The following is a 23,350-nucleotide window of genomic DNA, read 5'->3' on the forward strand; positions in this document are numbered from 1 at the left end:
AACATTGTCGGATTCAGTTGCTCGAGATTTTTACCATGCTCCGTCATGCTTTTCAAATTGAGAAATAAAACATGACAATGGTGAATACGCAATGAAAAGTAAATATATGCAAATCATAAAGACAAAGTGTCATTTATTTCTCATTTACCTTTAAGCAGTAAAATATAGTGCTTTGTGTTTGAACGAAAAAAGTATCAGAACTTTGAATGATCTAAAATATCATGATGTCCCATTTTCATTTTCTTTTCTAGTTTTTGAGATCTAAACGGGAAGGACGGACCGACGGACAGACAGACCACATAAAACTAATAGCGTCTTTTCCCCTTTCGGGGGCTGCTAAAAATGAAATTGGGATCCACATTTAAACATTTGAGATCTACGTTTCTGTAATGGAAATCATTCACCAATGGCAAACAAACAACATCTAGCCACATGATAATATTGATTAAACAAGGAAAAAAACGTATCACGTGACAGCCTTTATGGATTACATAATTTGTATAGAAGAGATAGAGAATCACGTGGTTAAATGTTGTTTGTTTACGATTGGTGAATGAGGTCCATTGTCAGTTGGTGCTTGCGTCAGACGTTCCAGAACCAGTCCGTGGAAGACGTTGTGTTTTCAGAACCAGAAAATGTTTCACCCTCTGCTGCTAAGTTGTCTTGCTTCACTCCTGGCTGTTTCAGGTAATTCCTTTGTATGACACTCGCTTTTTAATTATAAAATTTCTTTAATATTTTTGTACCTAAGTTTCTGCGCCGGTGTTTACAAAGCTCATCAGTGGACAAGAAGTCTAATGTCGGGACGGGGCGTCTACAACTCACTTTTTCTTGTAGTATAAAAAGAGAATATCGAAAATGCCAATATTGATGTGTTTTCTTTCAGAACGCCCTAATCATCCTAGTAAAAAAAAAAAAAAGTGGAGTGCCATTTTAAATCTAATAAAAAAAGAGTATAGCTTGGCCAATAGTGCTATGCGAGGGACATTCTAGGTAGGTATAGAGCACGGACGTCTGTAATTGGCATGCCCTTTTTTTAGACAATCTTCTTGTTAAGTACTTCTATGTCTTGGACCATTTTTTTTCAAACAAAATTCGTCACTATAATACATTTCAATTTATATCTATACACCTTTCACGAAAATGGTCTAAATTTGCCAAGGTCCAAATAGAAGATGAAACGACGTCTCTTACTTTAGATATTTTAATTTTAAAACATTTGTAATTATGTAATTTTAATAAAATTCAGACATGGATTAATATTTACAATAAAAATAAACTTTTTTTTTGCTCCACCCCCCCCCTCCCCTAATTTTGTTTGTTGGTCGGTTGTTGGCCTTTTAGCTCCAAACAGCTAATAAAGCTTAACCTTGGTAGACGTATTATATATTTCATAAATACACTTTAAATAACTGGATCAAACTTCTCTTATAAACAATGACTTGCACTTCACATGTCCCAAGTTTATTTTTTATTAAACGTGTATCCGTACATAAGCATCCAAACAACAATATTGTGGCTTTATTTATTCCTTTTGCCCTTCATATCACAATTTTTTATTTCCTCCTTTACGATTCAGAACAGTACTTCCTCATCATCAAGGTGGCAATTATGTCTGCTAGAGTCAGTATCTTTGCTACAATATCTTTGTGACTGTCTTTTAGTCTATTAGAGTCGTACAGAATTTTTTTTTCTTTTTTCTTCTTCTTTTTTTTTCTTTCTCTCTTTTATTTTCTTTCCCCCTCTTTCCTTTCTTCCCCTTCTCCCCCCCCCCCACTTTCTCTATTTTCCTCTTCCCCTCTCTCTTTTTTTTTAAATAGTACACATATGTACAATATCGACTATGATGATGTAGAATAAATGTTGCAATATTTGTGAAGCAATAACAAACACGTTTACAAAAAAAAATTATATCTGTGTAGATAGATATAAACTTTCAAAAGTAAAATTTTATACAAAGTTTTGTTGAAATATCATTAGGTTATGTCTGATGTACAATATTAGAAAAAAAAAGATATTTGTTATAACAATGGTACATTAACAGGATACATCTAATTAAACGATTAAACATTGCATTTTGTAGTTTTCTCATTGGAAATACTCAATAGAATCATTAGCCTTACGTTGCAACCAAAAAATGTTTACTTTTTTCTTTTAAGAGCAAAAATCTATTTATTATGCATATAAATGGAACATAATTTAGAACAACAATTAATAAGTAGTTATTCATATTATCGCGTGAACTGCAGTATGCAATCATGGTTATGGAACACTTAACTAAATGATTTTTTTTTTTATTTTTTAAGGAAATGTTATTGTTTTTTCTTGTGGTTTTGAAAAAGAGATTGACCCTTTACAGAACAAATAGATCAATTAGATACTCATTTTATGACATCAGTTAGGCCAGGCTCACGTCGAACTTCCCCTTCACTTTCACTTATCCCTAAATCTGCTGGACCCAGGGGCGGACTGGCTAAATGGGCAAACTGGCAAATGCCCGGTGGGCCGGTACTAAATGGGCCGCATTATCAATGCAGACAACTTAAAAAAAAATGACAGCAGAGAGACACAGATGCAAGAACACGTTTGTTTGTTTTTTTTATTATTATTACACTTAATTTTTTTTTTTTAAATTCAACAAGAAAATAAAAAAAAATTACACTATACACTGTAGCATACGTATTATCATTTGCAAAACGTTAGACCTTACTTTTTGATATGCACGGGCGGCATGAACTTAAACACTGCTTTGATGTCTTCCGGGTTGTATTTGGCCTCACATTTTGCTGGCAGACACACGTACGTTTGATGGGACTCCCTATTGTTTTTGCTCCTTCCCTGCCCCCCTCCCTTCCCCGTCTTTTGATGGTTCCATTGTCAGTTAACGAACAAGAGGGATGAGAGAGGTTAAGTTAGAAAACATTGATATAACGCAGAAAAAATTAGGGGCGACAATTAGCTCTTTAAAGGATACAATGGATACCAGCACATATAGATTATAGAACTAGAAGGAACTGAGAAGTCTGACACACTCGCCAAGAGTGGGAGAACAAACTCACAATTAATTATTGCACTCTATCCAGAAGAGATTAAGAAACTAATAGTGAATAAATTAAATAAGAAATGGACAAGCTCTCATCCAAATCACAAGAAAGATGATGCCTATTATAAGCTATCCTGACAAGATCAACGTCGACTCTTTCGACTCAGGACCGGACACAACAGAATGAGACAACATGTCCTTCAAAACTGCTCTTTTTACCAAGAGACCCGTACAAGACACTGGCCCCAAAACACCCAAATAGAAAAAAAAAACTCTATGGAGAGCTCCCTGTTTTGGAAACTACTGAGAAGTTCATCTCATATATTGGTCTAGTCATCTGAACGCTCCAACATAAAAATGAGAATGAGGAAGAAGAAGAAGAAACTCTTTAACAGTACTAAATAGGAATTAGCTTTAACACACACACACAAGGCCGCGAAATCGCAAAACCACCCAACTTTTTCACAACTCAATAGGGGTATAGATTTCATCTTTTTGAGATTTATACAGAGAGGGAAGTTTTCTTTTTGTTTATTTTTAATAACATAGATCTAAAAATATTACTCTTAAGGTTTATAAAAAAAAATATTAAAAAAAAAAACTAGATTTAAATCATTTTTTACTATTATAATGAATGAAAACCTTATGCTTAGTATGCATAGTGTAAGGTCATTAATGATGAAAATTATCATAATAATTATAATAATTAATAGACCTATGGCGTTGTCACATCCAATATTTAATCAAAGGAGATTTATATTTATATTTTAAATAATGAAACATAATATATTCATATACAATTCGCGTTTTTTTGAGAATTTACTTGTAAGTGCCCCTCTAACCGTTCTGCATTCTCTTATCTTTTATTGTAATGGGTTGCCTGAGTCAGCCAGGAAAACCAATGACTTAGCATATTTTTTTTTAAGTCCCAGATCAGCATGCTTGATTGACACATGAAACATGCCAAACTTAAGCAAACTACAGTCACCAAATTTCCTAAGCGTAGCCAAAAGGGGTTTTGTGATTATCCTCCCCCTCAAATACAAAAACTAAACCAAAACTACAGTTACAATTTTCTGCCAGTCGCTGGACTCCATTTATTAAGTGCAGTGAATAGTGGATTGGATTTGTGAACTTTTTAGCGGAAGAGTAGCAAGCTGATTGCACTGTAGATACCTCAGAATATGCATTTTGTAAAGCTTAAAATAACGGAAATAATGCTCACAGCGCTCCCCCCAGACCCACTAGTTGTCCTTGTTGGTGTGTACTGTCTTTCCACTAATTAAAAGAAGCACCTATTCTAGGCTAAAAAAAAAAACGCCCGAAAGAATGAAAAAAGGTCTCCCACACAATCCGAAAAAATCCTGGCTACGCCCATAATATGACATGCCATTCATTTGTGGGCAGGTTCATATGGCCGATTTTGGCCCGGGACGATTTTGATACCCAGTCCGCCACTGGCTGGACCGTTGGGACACAATACAAGATCTGTCAACCTTCTTCCTTCTTTCTTCATTATTCTTTTTTTCATTTCCCTTCAATAGAAATCCATCCTGATATTCTTTCTGAAAATATTGAAACCTGACTTTTTACCTGCCTGATTATACCACTTCGAAGGCCGATTTTGAGTTTGTCTGTGTAACCTTGCTTTAAAATTATTGCTGCAATTTTACTCAATATATGTTGTTTTTTTTTAAGTTTTTATTTTTTTTCTATATATGTCTATATTTTTTATCAGACTGTTGGGATTCGTTACGAAGTGATGTTGAGTGTTCTAACATTAGTAGTTGTTTCAACACTGACTTATTTAGGGAGTATGAATTTTTGAGACTGTGGTCCTTAACTAACCAAAGCTATTATGATCAATACTGTAGGTAAGTAATTTATGCTAATTCATCACATTGTTACGCCAGTAATTAAGTATTAGTTATGCCATAATATACAGCTGGTAAATTTATATTATATACTTACGAATCCAGCAGACATGTTGGTTAGCGGTTCTCAACCTTTTAAGTTTGCGACCCCTTTTTACAATCCCCCACTCTGACGCGACCCCCCCCCCACACACACACACATACAGATACAGCAATAAAAGAATAGACAATAACAATCCATATTTTCGATGGTCTTAGGCGACCCCTGGCAAATCGTCAATCGACCCCCAAGGGGGTCGTGACTCACAGGTTGAGAACCCCTGCCGTAAAGGGACTAATTAAACTGTGAGCGATATTAAAATTTCCGACAATTTTAAGTTACTTTATTCACTTTATCTCCTTTTGCTTTTTAGTAAAAAACCAACACATTATTCATACATGAATGAACATCATGAACTGTTTTATTGAAATGTAAATTAACAATTTATTTATTTAAATCTTTGATCATATCTGTATTCTTTCTTACGTGAAATGTACTGCGAGCTGTAGACCAACTCGAATCGAATTTATTAGATTTGCTTGACTCTCTTAAAGTAGTGCTCTGGTTGATAGGATCATAGCTCAGTGAGAAAGTTAAAAGTGATAAATTGCTTTAAAGAAAATCATTGCATAAAAATATTTCTAATCGATCAGATTTGTTTTTGTTAGTCTATACCATAGATTATATAATATATATATATATATATATATATATATTGTCACAGTCTCAATTGACATTGCATGATCTAAAGTTCACGTCATGTTAAGAGTTTAAAAGACACGTGGAATTCCTGATGTAGAAAACAGGAAGTAGAGTGAATAGAGTTGACTTTGAGTTAAGTCAAGTCAGTAAGGTCTTGCTCCCGGTACAGGAAGGTTGGACGTTTCCTCCTGGACTGGTGGATATGTATGCATATAGCATGAGAGTCGAAGGACTAGTCATTGTTGATTAATAATATTTGAGAGTTGATTTCATAATGTGCTTATTGAATATTAAGGTATTATTCGTATTTCAATGGATATCTATAGTTGAAGCTCCAGTGTCACTAGTAGTAATTGTTCTTATTGTTACCCGCTGAGATGCGGACGTGACTTGTTGTTAACGTATTGGATACTTTTGATACCGCTGTTATGCGGATATGATTATTATTTCTTGACTTGTAGCACTAACAAGGAGTGCAGTATATTATTATTATGTTGTAAATAAAATCTTCATGTTGTCTGCTGAACGGACTTGAGTCAGTCGTATAGTGTTTGTCTCGTCACGTGTCTAGAGCACTTCAGGAAGTAAGAACCCAGTATTACACCATTCAATCAGTCTCTGGTATTCGTCTTGTCATTCAACGTTCATTTACATATATATATATATATATGGCTCCTTTTGTCTCGAAAGGCAATGGATGCGCCCAAGTGAGTCACTGGTTTTGGCTTAATCTTGAGACGGGGCAGAATCTGGTGTGGCTAATCAAGCCAATTCTAGAACGGCAGACTTTGCCACAATTCGTATATGTGTATGCCTCTGATTTAGGGCTAGCAGACAGGGCAGCTTTCTTTTTTTCCCTCTTGATTAAAGCCGCTTCAATTCTTTTGTTCTCAGCAAGGGTTGTCCCAGCACTCACAGTCTGTCTCCATGCACTCCGGTCTTTGGCTATGTTTTCCCACATACTTTCACTGATGCCTGTGGCTCTCATGTCTCGCTTGCAGACATCTCTATATGTTAGTCTTGGGCGGCCCTTGGGTCTGACTCCTTCCACAAGCTCAGCATATAAGATATCTTTCGGGATTCTACCATCTGGCATGCGGGTGACATGTCCGAGCCAGCGTAATCTTCTTTGTGTCAGGAGAGCATACATGCTGTTCATATTGGCCAATCTCAAAACTTCCTGAAATGTATTGCAAATTTAATCACATTACTGAACGAAACTAATTTATTCAATTAAATTTAATATTAACTTTTTTTTTTGTAAGTTTTGCTTCTATTTTTATGTTACGTTAATTTTTTGTTGTGCATTTTTTTAAAAGTACTTGAAACAATGTGAATGAATAAAAAGATATTGTAATAACTTAAGGGAGGCAACTCAACGAGGCAAGGATGTTTATTCACAGGACATCACAAATACATAAGAACAACATCTTCTTTTAGCACAGTCTCTTCCTATTGGCTCTGGACTTGGGCGGAAATAGTTCTCTTCTCCTGTCAACATCTTTTTCTGTCTAGTTTCTGGCAGTGCGCACCTTCTGCACTTTCTTGAATGGCGGTGCGCACCTTCTGCACTTTCTTGAATGGCGGTGCGCACCTTCTGCACTTTCTTGAATGGCGGTGTCAACACCTCGTTGCAGGTGTATTAGGAGCCAACACTTCAGGCACATCACAGACTTCAGTTCCTTCATTTGTCTCTTTTCTTTCGATTCGGTACATGCCGTTGAGATCGTCGCACTAATCGTTGCCACGTTTCACACCCACAAGACTTGCCCACAACACAGTCACAGACAGCGCTCCAATCACCAGCGCCTCCATCACCACTGTTTGTGCAGCCACAGTCCTGACCAGGTAACTGCTCCTTCACTAACGAGTTTATTCCTCCTTTCTCTTGCGACACAATTTTGTCACTTTGGTCTATTTGGTCTTTTACTTGCAATACACTTTCATATTCATCTACCTTGTTCAACATCATGTTCCTACTCATGTTCTCCATCATGTTCCTAATCATGTTCATTAGCTCATTAAATGCATCCCTGAAGTTTCCTGGATCTCTGCCAATGACCTCAACAATCCCAGGTTCAATTTTAAATTGGTACGTCTCCGGATCTTCTTCTTCATCGATCAGGGCTTGCCAGAGACGAGCCCTGAGGGTTTCCCTGCTACTAACGGGTTTTAATTCTCCGTACCGAAGCTCTTGTCTTAGCACTTTAATTAAGAGTTGATGTAATAGCTTCAAAGATGCCATTGAGTTCCAATCCTACCTCTTCCCGTTGAGTTGCCTATAATCCCAGGCAACAAAGTTTATTCACAGGACATCACAAGTACATCAAACAAAATCTGTCTTATCTTAAATGTTACAGACTATATTTCAAAAAAGAAGATGATTACGTTCTTCGCTTCATGTGTCTTTAGCACAGCCTCTTCAAGTCTCTAGACTTGTGCGGAAATCTTTCTCTTCTAATGTCAACATCTTTTTCTGTCTAGTTTCTGGCACCGCGCACCTTTTACTTTTGCACTATCTTGAATAGCGGTGCGCATGGCGGGGTTATAACAACATTTTCAATGTCTATATACATGAAGTCTCTGTTAATTAATTCTTATGTTTAATTGTCTACAATAATTTATTTCTTTGTAATATCAGAACGTGGTGTCAGACTACCAGCGCTGACATCAAAAGTGGCTGATTTAAAGAGCTGGTATCAGATGAGGAAATCTAGATCTGATATGCTAGTGATTAAAGCGCTGGTGTCAGATAGTGATTTCTTAATTGCTGAAAGTGAATTTAGAGATCGATAATTATTTTGTATCACGTGATGTTATTTATTCAGTGTCGTTTTTGTCTTAGATCTAGACATAGATATATAATCTAAACAGATTTTGGAATTATTCCATTACACTATACCAGTGACGTTAATCTGTCATAGAGAATGAAAAATGGAGACAAAATATAACTGTTTATAATTGCCACTGAGAAGAATACGAAGCCTAAGCCAGTGAAGAAAGATTTATTGTTATGATTGGTAAACCCGCTCGTGACATCTACAATAATTTTCAAGTATGTGAAAACAGTAGACAAAATAATTGAAAAATTTGTGCTATATAGTACTGAAGTTTAACACTGTCAATGACTGATATAAATTATTGATAAGAAATCAGAAAAAAGGTGAAACTCTTTATGAATATTATGCTGAGTAGAAGAAACACTCGAATGGGGTTTTAAGATAACCATATCAAGCCCCACGTAACCTCAAATCAAATGGTCATATTGAGGTGTATCGTTAAGCAGATAGTCAACACACACAAGTTGGAAAGATCCATATCTCGCCTGGTTAGCATCGAGATGCTCCATAAGTGAAATAACTTATTCACCATCACTACTGCTTATAAGTAGAAGACTCAGTGATACTTGTTATTACTGCAATTACTTGATATTATTGTTTTTATGGATGGCTGCTGGTCGTGCGGTATGCACGCTCTACTGTCATTCGTTCGTCTCGATGGTCCCGGGCCCGCTGCCATCCCGTCGTCCTGTGGGATGTTAGGGATAAGGAAGTAGATTTATCTTCAAATCTAATGTAACATCACAAACACGTAAAGCTTATAGAAACATGGACGAATGGATGGATGAATAGAAGGTTGGATGACTGTATGGATAAATGGTGGATGAATGGGTGGATTGATAAAAAGATGAATGGGAAAATGGATAAGTTGATAAGTGGATAGATAATTAAATGGATGGACGAAAAGATGGATGGATGGATATAGAACTAAAAATGTAAAGAATAAACAATTTAAATAAAAATGTATTAATAGATTTTTACAGCAAAATCAACGATTTTAAACAAGTGTTTCGAAGACATCTCTAGGTACTACTGTACAGATAAAGACAACTCTTGGTACTACTGTACAGAAAAAGACATCTCTTTGTACTACTGTACAGATAAAGACAACTCTTGGTACCATGGGCGTAGCCAGGATTTTTTTTTCGGGGGGGGGGGGTTTGGGGGGGATTTTTTTTCTCCCGACCCCCCCCCCGCGAATTTTTTTAAATATGTATTTATGTGTGTGTGTGTGTGTGTAAATAATCTTTATTGCATTCTGACCCTTCATTCTTTCGGAAGACGTTTATTGTGCCCTAGAATAGGTTCTTCCATGAGTTAGTGGAAAAATTGTAGATTCCCCGCCAATATTAGCAAGAGGGTCTGGGGGAGCGCTAGGAGCTCCCCCAGCGCGGGGCAAAGCCCCGCCGCCAAGCACTATTTCTGATATTGAAAGCCAACAAAATGCATATTCTGAGTTATCTACAGAGCATTTTCCTGCTAAAAAGTTTTATTTCAAAAACCTAATGTGCTATTCTTACTGACTTAGACCCTCCCGCTCTGTTTGGCGCATTAGCCGTCAAGCTGTTTCCATAAAATTGTAGATTCCCTGCCATTACTAGCAATGGGGTCTGGGGAGCGCTAGCGCGGGGCGAAGCCCCGCCGCCAAGCACTATTTCTGGTATTGAAAGCCAAAAAAATGCATATTCTGAGGTATCTACAGTGCATTTTCCTGCTATTAAAAAGTTTTATTTCAAAAACCTAATGTGCTTTTCATACTGACTTAGACCCTACTGTACAGATAAAGACAACTCTTGGTACTACGATACAGAAAAAGACATCTCTTTCTACTACTATACAGATAAAGACAACTCTTGGTACTACGATACACAAAAAGACATCTTTTGATACTACGATACAGAAAAAGACATCTCTGGGTACTATGAAACAGAAAAAAACACCCTACAACCAACTGTTAGAACTAAAAAAAAACAGTTGTACACATACTTCTAGAGAGCTTGTTGTGCCAGTCATGACAACTAGAAGTGTTGTTTAAGAACTTTAAAAGGAAAATGTGCTACTATGTTTATATAGCGTCAATTTATGTTGTAAAGTAAAAAAAAAAGTTCCCCTTTTAGACCTTGCGATCTATAGGGTAGATGACGAAAAGGTCATCTGGTTCTGTGGCCTACGGTGTTCGAGGGTGTCATGTGGCCAGCAAAACGACCAACCGCCTTTACTTTTCCCCAACTAATGTCAGGTACCCAGTAGATCTGGGTAGACTCAGAGGCGCCCTACCGAAATTAAAAATCTCAGTGTTCACCAGGATTCGAACTCCGGACCCCGGTTCGGAAGCCAAGCGATTTACCGCTCAGCCACCGTGCCTCGTTATGTTGTGCATGTTATGTAATTACTTGAAAGGTAATAAATGATAGTGTCAATGTCTATTTATATCAACAAGATGTCAATGTCTATTTATATCAACAAGATGTCAATGTCTATTTATATCAACAAGATGTCTCTGTTAATTAATTCTTAAAGTTACTTATCTACCATAATTTATTTCTCTGTAATAACAAATAAAATATTTCTGATATTTTTTTTGTGCAGATTAAATAAAAATGCCCGAGTGTGCATACATAACCTTAGTGACCTTGAAATAGATTGCCAGGAAGATATGATTCAGGCCCGTGTTGATTTGATGGTGGCTCTCTTCTTGTGCTCAATTAAATGCAATGAAAGTCAGTACATGTCTTACATTATGTCTAAATAGTACATATCTTCTAATGTCTAGATAAATACATGTCTTCTCTTGTGTCTAAATAGAACATGTTTTCTATTATTTCTAGGTAGTACATGTCTTCTATTGTATCTAGATAATACCCAAGTGGGAAAAATTCTTTTTTTCCAAAATGCAACTTTTAAAAATAACAAGGTTACAAAAACAGTTTTTGTGGATACACAAACTCAAAATCGGCCCCCGAAGTGGTCATCCAAGTCAAGTAAAAAGGCAGGTTTCAAAATTTTCAGAAGGGACATCAGAATGAAATTCTATCAAAGACAAAAGACAGAGAAAAATGGAGAAAAAAAAAGGGTTCACATATCTTGTGTGGTGTCCCAGCGGTCCAGCAGACCAAAGGATAGGTGAAAGTGAATGTGAAGTTAGATGTGAACCTGGCTTAACTGATGTCTTTTAATGAATATCTAATTGATCTAATTGTTTTGTAAATGGTCAATCTCTTTTTCAAATCCTCAAGAAAAAAAAAAATCCGTAAAAGAAAACCCCTACGATTAAGTGTTCTATAGCAATAGGTAACTCCTGCAGTTAACTCGATTATATGAAAAACAACTTACTTACTAACAGTTGTTTTACATTCTGTCCAACTTAAATGCATAAAAATATTTTTTTCTCTTTAAAAAATAGTTAACATTTTTTGTTTAAATGTAGTAGTTAGTATGTTAGTTACTTCACTTGGCAATACAAATGTAAAAAAAAAAATCTTAAACCGTTTGCATAAGTATGTTAAAAATATGATAAGCTGTCATATCCCCCTCTAACTAGCCTCCCGTGTTTGTTACTATGTATGGTAAATAGTTGTAAAAGTTGTGTATTTTTATTTAAAAAATCTGCTTGCATAGATAATCTTTAAAATTAGATGATTCAATTTTGGCAAAAGAAAAAAGTAGCCGTTACATCAACTTTTAAGAGAGTTTGACTCATATCGGCTGGACATCCTTGGGATCTGCGAGATGCGGTGGACGTCAAGTGGAAAAATTATCAATGATGGCAAGACAAAAATATATTCAGGACATGACAAGGAGCACATTGGTGGTGTAGGAATCATCATGTCTAAAATAGCAGCTTCAGCAATAATTGCTTGGAAGCCGATCAGTGACCGCATCATTACAGCTCGACTCCAAACAAAGCAAATTAAAGTCACTACCATCCAAGCTTATGCCCCTACAGAGGATGCAGAAGATACCATCAAAGATCAGTTCTATAATCAACTACAAACCACTCTTGATGAAACACCTACTCACGACCTAATTCTACTGATGGGAGATTTTAACGCCAAAATCAATCCCAACCCAACTGGCTTTGAATATGTAATGGGACCATATGGCTCTGCAGAAAACATCAGTGATAATGGCGAGCGTTTGATTTCTCTCTGCGCATCCAACAGCCTTTCAATTGGAAACACATATTTTAAGCACAAACAAATACACAAAAAAACATGGCGATCACCAAATGGAGAAACCTTCAACGAGATAGATTACATTTGCATCTCCAAACGATGGAGGTCGTCTCTGTTAGACGTGCGGACCCGCAGAGGAGCTGATATCGGCTCAGACCACTACCTTGTCAGTGGCAAATGTAAGCTCCGATTGAAACGCCAACCAAAACGAGCCACACGACCCCGCCCATTTAATGTAGAGAAGCTTAAAGACGGCAATACTGCAGCACAGTTCCAATTGAAACTAACGAACCGCTTTGAGGCTCTTGCAGATATATTGACCCTTGAAGAAGAGTGGGCCAACTTCAAATATACCACTATTGGGTGCGCAGAAGAAGTTATCGGAAGGAGGCGAGGTTCATACAAGGAACGGTGGATACAAGACAGAACATGGAAATTGATAGATGAGAGGAAAGAGGCGAAACGTAGACGAGATCAGAAAAATGAAACACAGGATCGCAGCCTAGCGGAAGAAGCCTATAGGGAAGCAGATCTGAAAGTAAAGAGAAGCTGTCGGCAAGATAAACGGGACTGGATTGAGCAGAAGGGACAAGTGGCACAAGCAGCTGCAAGCAGAAATGACACAAAAACCCTCCATCGTATTGTCCGAGATCTCACTGGAGCAAAGAGTGGACATGGGGCACCAATAAAAGACAAGCAAGGCAAAACTTTGTTAACGAAAGAAGAACAGGATGCAAGATGGGTAGAGCACTTTAAAGAGACCCTTAACCAACTGTCGCCAGACCTAACTTACATATTCAAGGACCCCTCTCCAGACAATGATCTCAAGGTCAAGACAGACCCAATAACTGCTGAGGAGGTTACCATGGCCATTGCAGTGCTAAAGAATAACAAAGCACCAGGACTAGACATGATATCAGCAGAAATGCTAAAATATGGGGGACAGTGCATTGTTAACAGAATGACTGATCTCTTAAATCTCTGTTGGCGAACTTCAAAAGTCCCAGAGGACTGGCAAAAGGGAGTGATTGTAAAGCTTCCAAAAAAGGGCAACTTGGCAGACTGTAACAACTGGAGGGGCATTACTCTCCTCTCTGTCCCAGGCAAAGTTTTCAGCACTGTTTTGTTGAGACGGCTTCAACAGTCTGTAGATGAAAGGCTCAGAGAAGAACAAGCAGGTTTCCGAAGAGGCAGATCATGTACAGAGCAGATTTTCGTTTTACGAAATATCATAGAACAAAGTCTTGAGTACCAACAACGGCTAACGATCAGTTTCGTGGACTTCAAAAAAGCGTTTGATAGTGTCCACCGAGAATCACTATGGAAAATAGTTAGAGAATACGGTATACCAGAAAAATTCGTCCAGATCCTACGACACCTTTACAGTCAGTCTAGTTGCTGCATTAAAACAGAAGAGGGAACAACAGAGTTTTTTACAATCGAGACAGGTGTGAGACAGGGGTGCATCTTATCTCCCTTCCTTTTCCTCCTAGCCATCGACTACATAATGAGGAGAGCAATGAACCAGACTGCCTTTGGTATTCCATGGCATGAACAACTCCAATTGACGGACTTGGACTTTGCTGATGATGTTGCACTACTCGGGGCTACAAATAAATGCATTCAAGAAATGACGGAGAGCCTAGACAGAGAGGCACCCAAAATTGGCCTCCACATAAACTTGGATAAGACTAAAATTATGCGAGTGGGATATAAGGCAAAGGGTGTCCCCGTCAGACTTGGCGAGTCAAAGCTTGAAGAGCTGGACAAGTTCACGTACCTTGGCAGCATCATAACAAATGATGGAGATGCTTACCATGATGTAGCGTGCCGAATAGGAAAGGCAGGGAGCATTTTCCAAAGGCTGCAGCCTATTTGGACTAGCCAAGCCATTGGACTCGAGACAAAAATACACCTTCTCAACACAATCGTCATTCCAACTGCTACATATGCATGTGAGACATGGAAGTCATCTGTCAAAATTGAGAAAAGACTAAATGTGGCTCAACAGAGATGGCTGAGACGGATTTTGGGAGTCAGTTACACAGACCGGATCTCAAACAAGGAAATCCTTTGCCGAACTGGGAGTCGAACACTTAGTGAGGTTGTGACTGAGCGTCGCATGAGGTTTGCGGGACATGTTCTACGTCAAAATGAATTACGCACACCAAGAGTTGCGATAACATGGAAGCCAAAACGAGGAAAGCGCAAACAGGGACGTCCTCGTATTACCTGGCGACACACCTTCATGGAGGACCTCAGAACAGTGGACACCAGATGGGAAGAGGCTTCAGACATTGCCAGTGACAGATCATTATGGAGACAGCTTGCCGCCCAATGCGCCGAACGGCGCGGGAGGACCTAAGTACTAAGTACTAAGTACATCAGAACTTGAATGATCTAAAATATTATGATATTCCATATTTTCATTTATACTTCGAGTTTCTGAGTTTTAAACGGGACGGACGGACAGATGGACGGGCCACACAAAATCTATAAGCGTCTTTTCTCCTTTTGGGGGCCGCTCAAAATTACTAAATTGATTATCTGTCTCAGTTTAATATCAGCATGTCCCAAACTTTCATAATTTAATTGTATTTGATTTGTAATTTTCTTAATATGAAAAAAAACGACGCATACGCCAGGAGAAAGTTTCTAAGAATCAGAAACATCGAAAAACGCTTCACCCAGGACAACTCTTATCTTAAGGCGCTCCTCCTAACATCTTATCTGACCAGTAGAGTGACGAACGTAACATTTTTTATTGTAAAATATTGAGAAACACATAGAATAAAGCCCCTCACGCGCCATTCGACGCATAGAGCTGCAAGCTCTCTCCATAGAAATAAAATTAGGGCGACATTCACCGCCACTTCCCAGCTGGTGCCCACGAAATTCAGGTTTGACGACTTGTTAGAAATGGAAGGCTCTATTTTGCGAGCCTCTTTTTTTGGCTTTCATTTTAAGGCTGACTTTGGTAAACATGTTTCGTTTTGTCTAATGATATGTCTCAGAAATATCAATCAATGTTCTGTTGCCACTTCTCGTAGACGGCAGATGCATGTGAGGTAATACATTTTTCTATTGGTAACATTATTTTGGTATGTTTCCTTCTCATCCATCGATGCTCAGCTTTTTTTCAATCCTCCACGTCTCGATTCGTATGTTGCCGCTGGCATAATGATTGTATTGAGTAGGTGGATTTTTATCTCCAGGCTAATGGATTTGTTTGTTAAGATAGGCCGTATATTTTGAAAGAATGCTTCCGCTTTCCAATCCAGCATGCAGTACCATGATAGGCATTTCCATCACTTCAAATAACACTGCCTAAATAGGTTAACATTTCTTTTTGTTCAAGATCAGTAGGACCAATGTTGATGACGGTTGATGTTGACGACGGCACTGGGTAACCTGCACCCAACATGTGTAATTTTGAGGGCGCCTGTATCCGTCATCTCGTGAATACATTAATTGTATTTCCAAGTAATTCTAAGTAGTCTTCGAAATCCAACTCGGTTTGGTTTACCCCATGAGAACCCAAATGCAGCCTGTTTAATGTGTTTTTATGACATCGTCGATGGCTACAAGAATGAGAAATGGGGGATAAGATGAGAGATGGCGCTGAATCTAGACAAAATGTTGTGAGACGCCTTATTCTCTTGCTATTGGCCAGAGTAATTCAGCTGGACGCTAGCAAACTTTGTTTTTATCAATCTACAAAACTGGTCGACATCCTTTGTTGGTTTTCTAGGCTTCGCCTGACGATGTTTCGCAGGACGTAAACGTGTTCAGTGTTTGATTGGCCTTTTCAGAAGCAGCTAAGAAACTTTATCATATTTTAAAACATTTTCCGTAAGAAGCTCTAAAATAATTATAATAAAAAATATATTCAACTCCATGTTTCTTAATGCAATAATTTTACTTTTTTTTTTCAATGTAATGACTATTGGTAAATTGTCAAATACAACGAAATTTTATAATAGAATCAAAAACCATTTTCGCTGTAACCATTAATAAAATAGCTTACAATAGTTTAATGCGCGCTCGCTGCATTTTACTCAAGATATTAAGCGAAAACGTCTCAGCGATGTTTCTGTGATGTACTTAGGCCATCAGTAAACTCTGCTTTCAAGATGTGTAATTTAAAATTCCAATTCCTGAATAGTTAGAACCATAGACTTATATATACTATATCTAGACTGGACATGGAGACTTTTAACACTACAAATGTCTTGAAAATTTTGTAGAAAGTTGGATCAAGGCGTTGTTTTGTAAAGTAGTTAAAAGATGTAAAGGCTATATTTTTCAACCCTAACCAATGTAACATATAATTTAAATTTTTGGATCTAGATCTAGTAAATGAACATCAAAAATAAGAGTACTCTCGTCTCATAATTATTATTTTTGCAATTTTTGGATACATAATGATCTTTATCAAAAGACTGAATGCAACACTGAATTGTGATTTTTTTGTTTATTTTTGACAATCAAATACTAGATCTAGAAAACTAAAAAAAAATAAAAAATTATATGTCACATACATTAGGGTTGAAAAAAACAACGACTTTACAAAACAACTTGACTTTACAAACCAACGCCTTGATTCAACTTTCTACACAAAGTTCACGATCGATCAGATAAGAATTTATTTCCGGTTTCCAGTCTAGTTGTAGATATAAGTCTATGGTTAGAACAGTCGTGTTATTGAGAAGTTATGTCCTGTTTGCTTTTAAGTGAAAAAAAAAAACCGCTTAATAATTTTTTGAAAATGTATTACTTTAAACGATCAAGTCCATGACTTAAATATTCCTGGTACATGGGCGAAGTTTTTGTGATAAAAAAAACTATTTTTTGTAATCTTGTTTTAATAACATTACTTTCTTTCTTTTTTCTTTGTCATCTATTTTTTCATCTTTCTTTTTAGATGTTTTTTTTTCTTAATCTTGATTTTGTATCGTTTTCTTTTTTTTTTCTCTCTTTCTAATTTTCTTGAAGACTTCTGTTTCTTTCTTTTTTAAGACTTCTGTTTCTTTCTTTCTTATTTTCTTAAGACTTCTGTTTCTTTCTTTCTTATTTTCTTAAGACTTCTGTTTCTTTCTTTCTTATTTTCTTGAAGACTTCTGTTTCTTTCTTTCTTATTTTCTTAAGACTTCTGTTTCTTTCTTTCTTATTTTCTTAAGACTTCTGTTTCTTTCTTTCTTTCTTATTTTCTTAAGACTTCTGTTTCTTTCTTTCTTATTTTCTTAAGACTTCTGTTTCTTTCTTTCTTATTTTCTTGAAGACTTCTGTTTCTTTCTTTCTTATTTTCTTAAGACTTCTGTTTCTTTCTTTCTTATTTTCTTAAGACTTCTGTTTCTTTCTTTCTTACTTAATTAAGTCTTCTGTTTTTTTTTCTTACTTTCTTAAGTCTTCTGTTTCTTTCTTTCTTATTCTTCATTTTATTCTTACTTTTTTTCTAACTGTGAAATTTCTTTTTTTTTTCACTCCTTCTGTTTCTGTTTTTCTTTTTCGTTCTATGTGGCTGAGTGGTAAAGCGCTTGGCTTGCAAACCGGGGGTCCCGGGTTCGAATCCTTGTGAAGACTTGGATTTTAATGTGTACCTGACATAATTTGGGGAAAAGTAAGGTGGTTGGTCGTTGTGCTGGTCACCTGACATCCTCGTTAACAAAGAAAAAGTTGAACTTTACATCATCTGACCTATAGATCATAAGGCCTTAAAGGGGAATTGTACTTTGACCCTAGTTCTGTCAAAGACCACTGACGACATCGCATCAATCACACTACTAATGTAACAAACACATCCAATAACAACTTACTTTACCTTCTTGTCCCAGCTTTCAGGATGCTGTCCACCTCTCCTTGTACCAATTATGAAGTAACTAAAACCTTAGAAGGACAAGTTATAAGTCACTGTAAAGGAAGCGGCGAATACGGGGATATAAGGTTAGAAACTGATATGTCCAGTAGCAAGTGTGACATCTACTAGCACGTGTCCGTATGTAGTCTTGATTCTGTTTAGTATTTGTAGTTTATGTCTTAGTTTAAACCAGTGGCAGAGGAGGGTACGTTTGTCATAGGTTCAACAATTTGTGGTGCCCCCCCCACCCTAACAAAAAAAATATTAGAATGTAGAGTGTAAAAGAGAAAAAAAAAAGATCTAGCCAGAATACTGTTACAATTTGTTTGGTTTCTATGCTCATATTCGTCTTCAAAAAATGAAGATCATTATCTCATAGTCCAAACGTCCTGCAGTTGAGTTCTTTAACTAGTATATATATATATATATATATATATAGCTCCTCCTTCGTGATCGAAGATGAGCACATTTTTCATTTCCTATGGACTCGAAGATGACTGTACATTCCAATCCTCGCTTTAAAAAGCCGGCCACATACGTGGCATGGGTGGGTTGGGTCAGTTGCAGATAGGCCTGCTTCTTCTGTCAGCTTTTTGTTGGTTCGGCTCTCTTTCACCCTTGCAAGCTGACTACATGTCCCGCCCATCGAAGTTGGGACCTTTCTTTAGTCGTATTGATACTGTTCATGTTGGACAGCTCTAATATTTCTGTGTCTGGTATGTGGTCGGACAAACTCAAATTGGGTCCCTGAAGTGCTCCACCCAAGTAGGTAAAATAGAATGTATCAATATTTTTTATAAAGAACATCAGAATTAAATTCTATCAAAGACAAATGACAAACAAGAATGGAGAGAGATGGTTGACAGATCTTGTGTGGTGCCCCAGCGGTCCAACAGAGCAAAGGATAAGTAAAAGTGAATGTGAAGTTAAATGCGAACCTGGCCTTACTGATGTCTTATAATGAATATCTAATTGATCTAATTGATCGTAAGGAGTTAATCTCTTATTCAAATCCTAAAATCCTATGTGAGCTCGGAATGTTCGGCCGCACACTGGGCAGGTTATTCCAGCTGGAACTAGTGTCATTGGCCTTGCTTTTCTTCTCTAGCGTTTTTCTTCTGCCAGCGTTGTCCTCTTTTCCTCAGCAACCTGTGCGCCAGCTTTCACAGCGCGACGCCATGATGCTCTGTCATGTGCCTCTGTCTCCCAGGTGCCTGAATCTATGCTGAACGCCTTCAGAGAAGCTTTGAGGGTGTCCCTGAAGCGCTTTCTTTGACCACCTTGCAAGCGCTTTCCTTCACTTAGTTGGCCATACAAGAGTCGTTTAGAGAAGCGGTGGTCTTCCATTCTGCAGACGTGTCCTGCCCATCACAGCTGGTGTACTATTGTGTAAAAACACAGTGCTACAGTTCATGCGAGAATAGGAAACCTACTTATTAATTGTTGTTGCATACTAAATAGATTTTTTTTCTTTTAAAACATGTATTTTTGGTAAATGTTGTTGTTAGTAGAATGGCGGTTTGCGCGCTGGACTGTCGTTCGGATTTATCGACGGTCGAGGGTTCAAACCCTGCCCGCTGCCATCCCCCGTCGTCCTGCGGGAGGTTTGGACTCGGAAGTAAACCATCTTCAACTCTGAAGGAACATCCGAAACATGTAAAACATTTTACAAACAAACAAACAGACCTTACGTAACTTGACAATACAAATGTAAAAAGATTTTTTTTTGACAAAAATCAACAAATATTTGCATTACTGTTTTAAAAATTTAGTAAATAGTAATTTCCTTAATAAAGAGCATCTTGTATTTGTCACTATTAATAGTGAATAGTTGTAAAAGTGGTGTATTTTTATGAAAAAAACTGCTTGCATAAGTGATTTAAAACATAAGATTTTTCGCTTTCAGAAAAGAAAAAAGTAGCCGTTGTATCCATTTATTACATAAACAGCGGTGTTGCACTGACGCGCTGTTGTTCTGAGATGTCATCTGGAAAGTAATAATTATTGTCAAATCTGTTTGCTTTCCTAGAAGACTTTCTGATGTGTTTCCTGTTTCTCCTCTGGACCCGATTTCCACTTTTGACATTATACGATCTAGGCTTAGAATGTTACGAAACTACTGTTCCTGGTTTCCAATTAGAATTAGTGTCATTCTAACTGCCGTTCCGCCTTGTAATGGATTATGACTCTTAACTCCTTTCCTCTTGTCATAATAATGTTTCTGAGACTGTTTCTCGGAGTCAAAATTTTCTTCACCACCTTGAGATCTGGTGTCTTAGTTGTGAGTATTTCCTTGCTGGAAGGTAACAGATTTCTGGGTCGGCGTCAAAAGGTTCTTGCCGCATTAACTACATAATTTATATGAGCTGTCTTTAACTTTAGACTTCTGCTTGAGTACATTGTGTGACTGTCTCTTGATTGCTAGAGGGTCACCACATTTAAAAATCCTATTTTAGAAAGCTATACAATTTAAACATTGGTGAAAAAGGGGGATGATATAAAATTTAAAGTACTCTCGCTCTCTGGAAATATGGCATACTTTCAAATCTATTAATATTGAAAAAGAAAGAGACATCGACAAAAATGCTGCCCATGCATTAAATTACTAATAATCCGGAACTTTTATACACATCATTATAAGTCTGCGCTTTTTTTCGGGTCACCTGTCTCAATACCCGGGTACTCTGTTTTCCGCTGGTCCTGTGAGGATTTCCGATACTTGGTTACATTTGCTTATGCTCTAATTGCCAAGAAAGTGACCATAGACTTAATTTAATTGATGACAGATACTTTGGTTTTAGAAATTAGGAAAAAAAAATAGTGCATAAATGTTTATAATCCACTAAAACAACAACTGTCTTTAAATGTCAGGGAGACAATAATTGTAGACACTATCATAGCTGGAGATCTAAATGCCCATTAAACTACCTGGGGTTGTGATGATAATGATGTATCTTATACAAAAGTTCATGACCTGTGAAATTCTACTAACCTTTTTCTTTTGCAAAATAAGAACTCTCCTCCTACTCTTCTGCATGCTAGCAATGGTTCACTATCACGGCCAGATCTTTCTTTAGTCTCTGATAACTTTGAATCTGCCATAACGTATCAAGTACTAGGCGATATTGGTAGTGACCACCTTCCAATGTTACTGACTGCCACTCTTTCTAAAATCAGCACCCAAACCACTAAAGAGCAACCAAAGTAGTGCTATAGTAAAGCTAATTTGGAAGTATACTAGGCAGCTGAGCAAAAAATAATTTTCATTGTTTTTTAATCAAACATTTATAAGTAATTTAAAGGAAAACCATCGCTCTATATGTTTTAATCTAGAGATTTCGAAGTTGGATATCCCACAATGATACCAACTAAGAAAAGAAAAGTTTCGCAATTCTTAATGTTTAAAAACAAATACACTCTAGCCTGTAAATCTATAATAAACATCCGTGTGTCAAATATATGTTAGAAGCCGTGAAATGTGAATGTAAATCATATTTTAATATGTAATAATTTAAAATAAATGTCTAGATCTAGTTTTTAAATGCAATGTAGAAAGAGATCAGAAGTATTAGTGTTAGTATTAGTGTATTAGTGAGAGGGAAACATGAAAAGAACCAAGATGGTTGTGTGTAGTCGCTGAATGAACTCTTTATGTTGTGTCTGTTCTATTTATATGATTCTGTTGTGTTGTCTTTTAATGTAAGAAGAGTCCTTGTAATCACAATGAATTTCCATAAGGATCAATAAAGAAGTGACGCCCTTTTTTTTTATTTTTGAAAATGATAGACAAGATCTACATAGTTTAGATTTAGATCTAATTCTAATTTAATGACATCATTTCTAAACTAAACTTTAGATTCTTGAGAAGTTTTTGTTTGAACCCATTAGATCTACATAACAAATCTTTTTTAGTACATATTGTTAGTTGCCCATTTAAATACATTTTGAGAGATGGCCACGTGCATAAAGTAAAAGTCTACTGATTCCTCCACTATGATTTTATAGTGTGCTAGAAATGGAACAGCGAGGAATGTTTTATTCTGTGGTACTAAAATTGCAAACGAATTATCGCATAGCTGCAAAAGCAAAAAAAAAGCGATGCTCTCAAGACTTCCTTTTAATTCATTTATCTTGCGCACCGGATGACCAAAAAGCTTTCTATTTGTAGTTTTTCCTTCATGTCTGAAAATCTCCAACTAAAAAAAGTATTGTTTTTTTAATAAATAGTATTTTAAATGTGTTTCTTGTTCTCATTTAAAAACAATTTATGTATCTGTCTTTTTTTTTTTCACGAAGAATTGTGACGCAACATTTATGTAATTATTTTTTTTTTACCTATACATAAAGGTTATGCTTCGGCCATTTTATGACCCATTACTGTGGAACAGAAATGATTTCAATACAAACAAAGATAAATGCAATCATATCACGGTTCAAAGTATGTAAGGATGTACACGACTCTGAGCACTAAGACATGGACTATGTAAGTACATATTCTATTTTTATTTCAGCTATATAAAATAAGTACATCAAACGTGAAATGTATTGACTTGAATGCATGGATTTTTTTTTGGGACCCCCCCCCCCCGGCGCGGAAATTTATATATATATATATATATATATATATATATATATATATGTGTGTGTACATAATTAATCTTTAATAAATTCTGACCCTTTCGGAAAACGTTTATTGTGCCCTAGAATAGGTTCTTCCTGGAATTAGGGGAAAACTTGAAGACTCCCCGCACTTGTTAGCAAAGGGGTCTGGGGGAGCTCGCAGCGCTCCCCCAGCGCGGGGCGAAGCCCCGCCGCCGAG

General features: G+C 36.8%; 1 protein-coding gene across 1 annotated transcript; it reads left to right on the forward strand.

The window, feature by feature from the left end:
• Window positions 1-492: 492 nt before the first annotated feature.
• LOC129928445 (uncharacterized) lies at window positions 493-23,010 on the forward strand. Its single transcript, XM_056042911.1, has 5 exons — window positions 493-687; window positions 4,782-4,917; window positions 11,089-11,219; window positions 18,509-18,617; window positions 22,879-23,010. The coding sequence occupies exons 1-5, from the start codon at window positions 636-638 to the stop codon at window positions 23,000-23,002; spliced, it is 552 nt and encodes a 183-aa protein (XP_055898886.1). The 5' UTR covers window positions 493-635; the 3' UTR covers window positions 23,003-23,010.
• The last annotated feature ends 340 nt before the right edge of the window (window positions 23,011-23,350 follow it).

This window comes from Biomphalaria glabrata, chromosome 9, assembly GCF_947242115.1.
Source record: "Biomphalaria glabrata chromosome 9, xgBioGlab47.1, whole genome shotgun sequence".
Lineage (NCBI taxonomy): Eukaryota > Metazoa > Mollusca > Gastropoda > Planorbidae > Biomphalaria > Biomphalaria glabrata.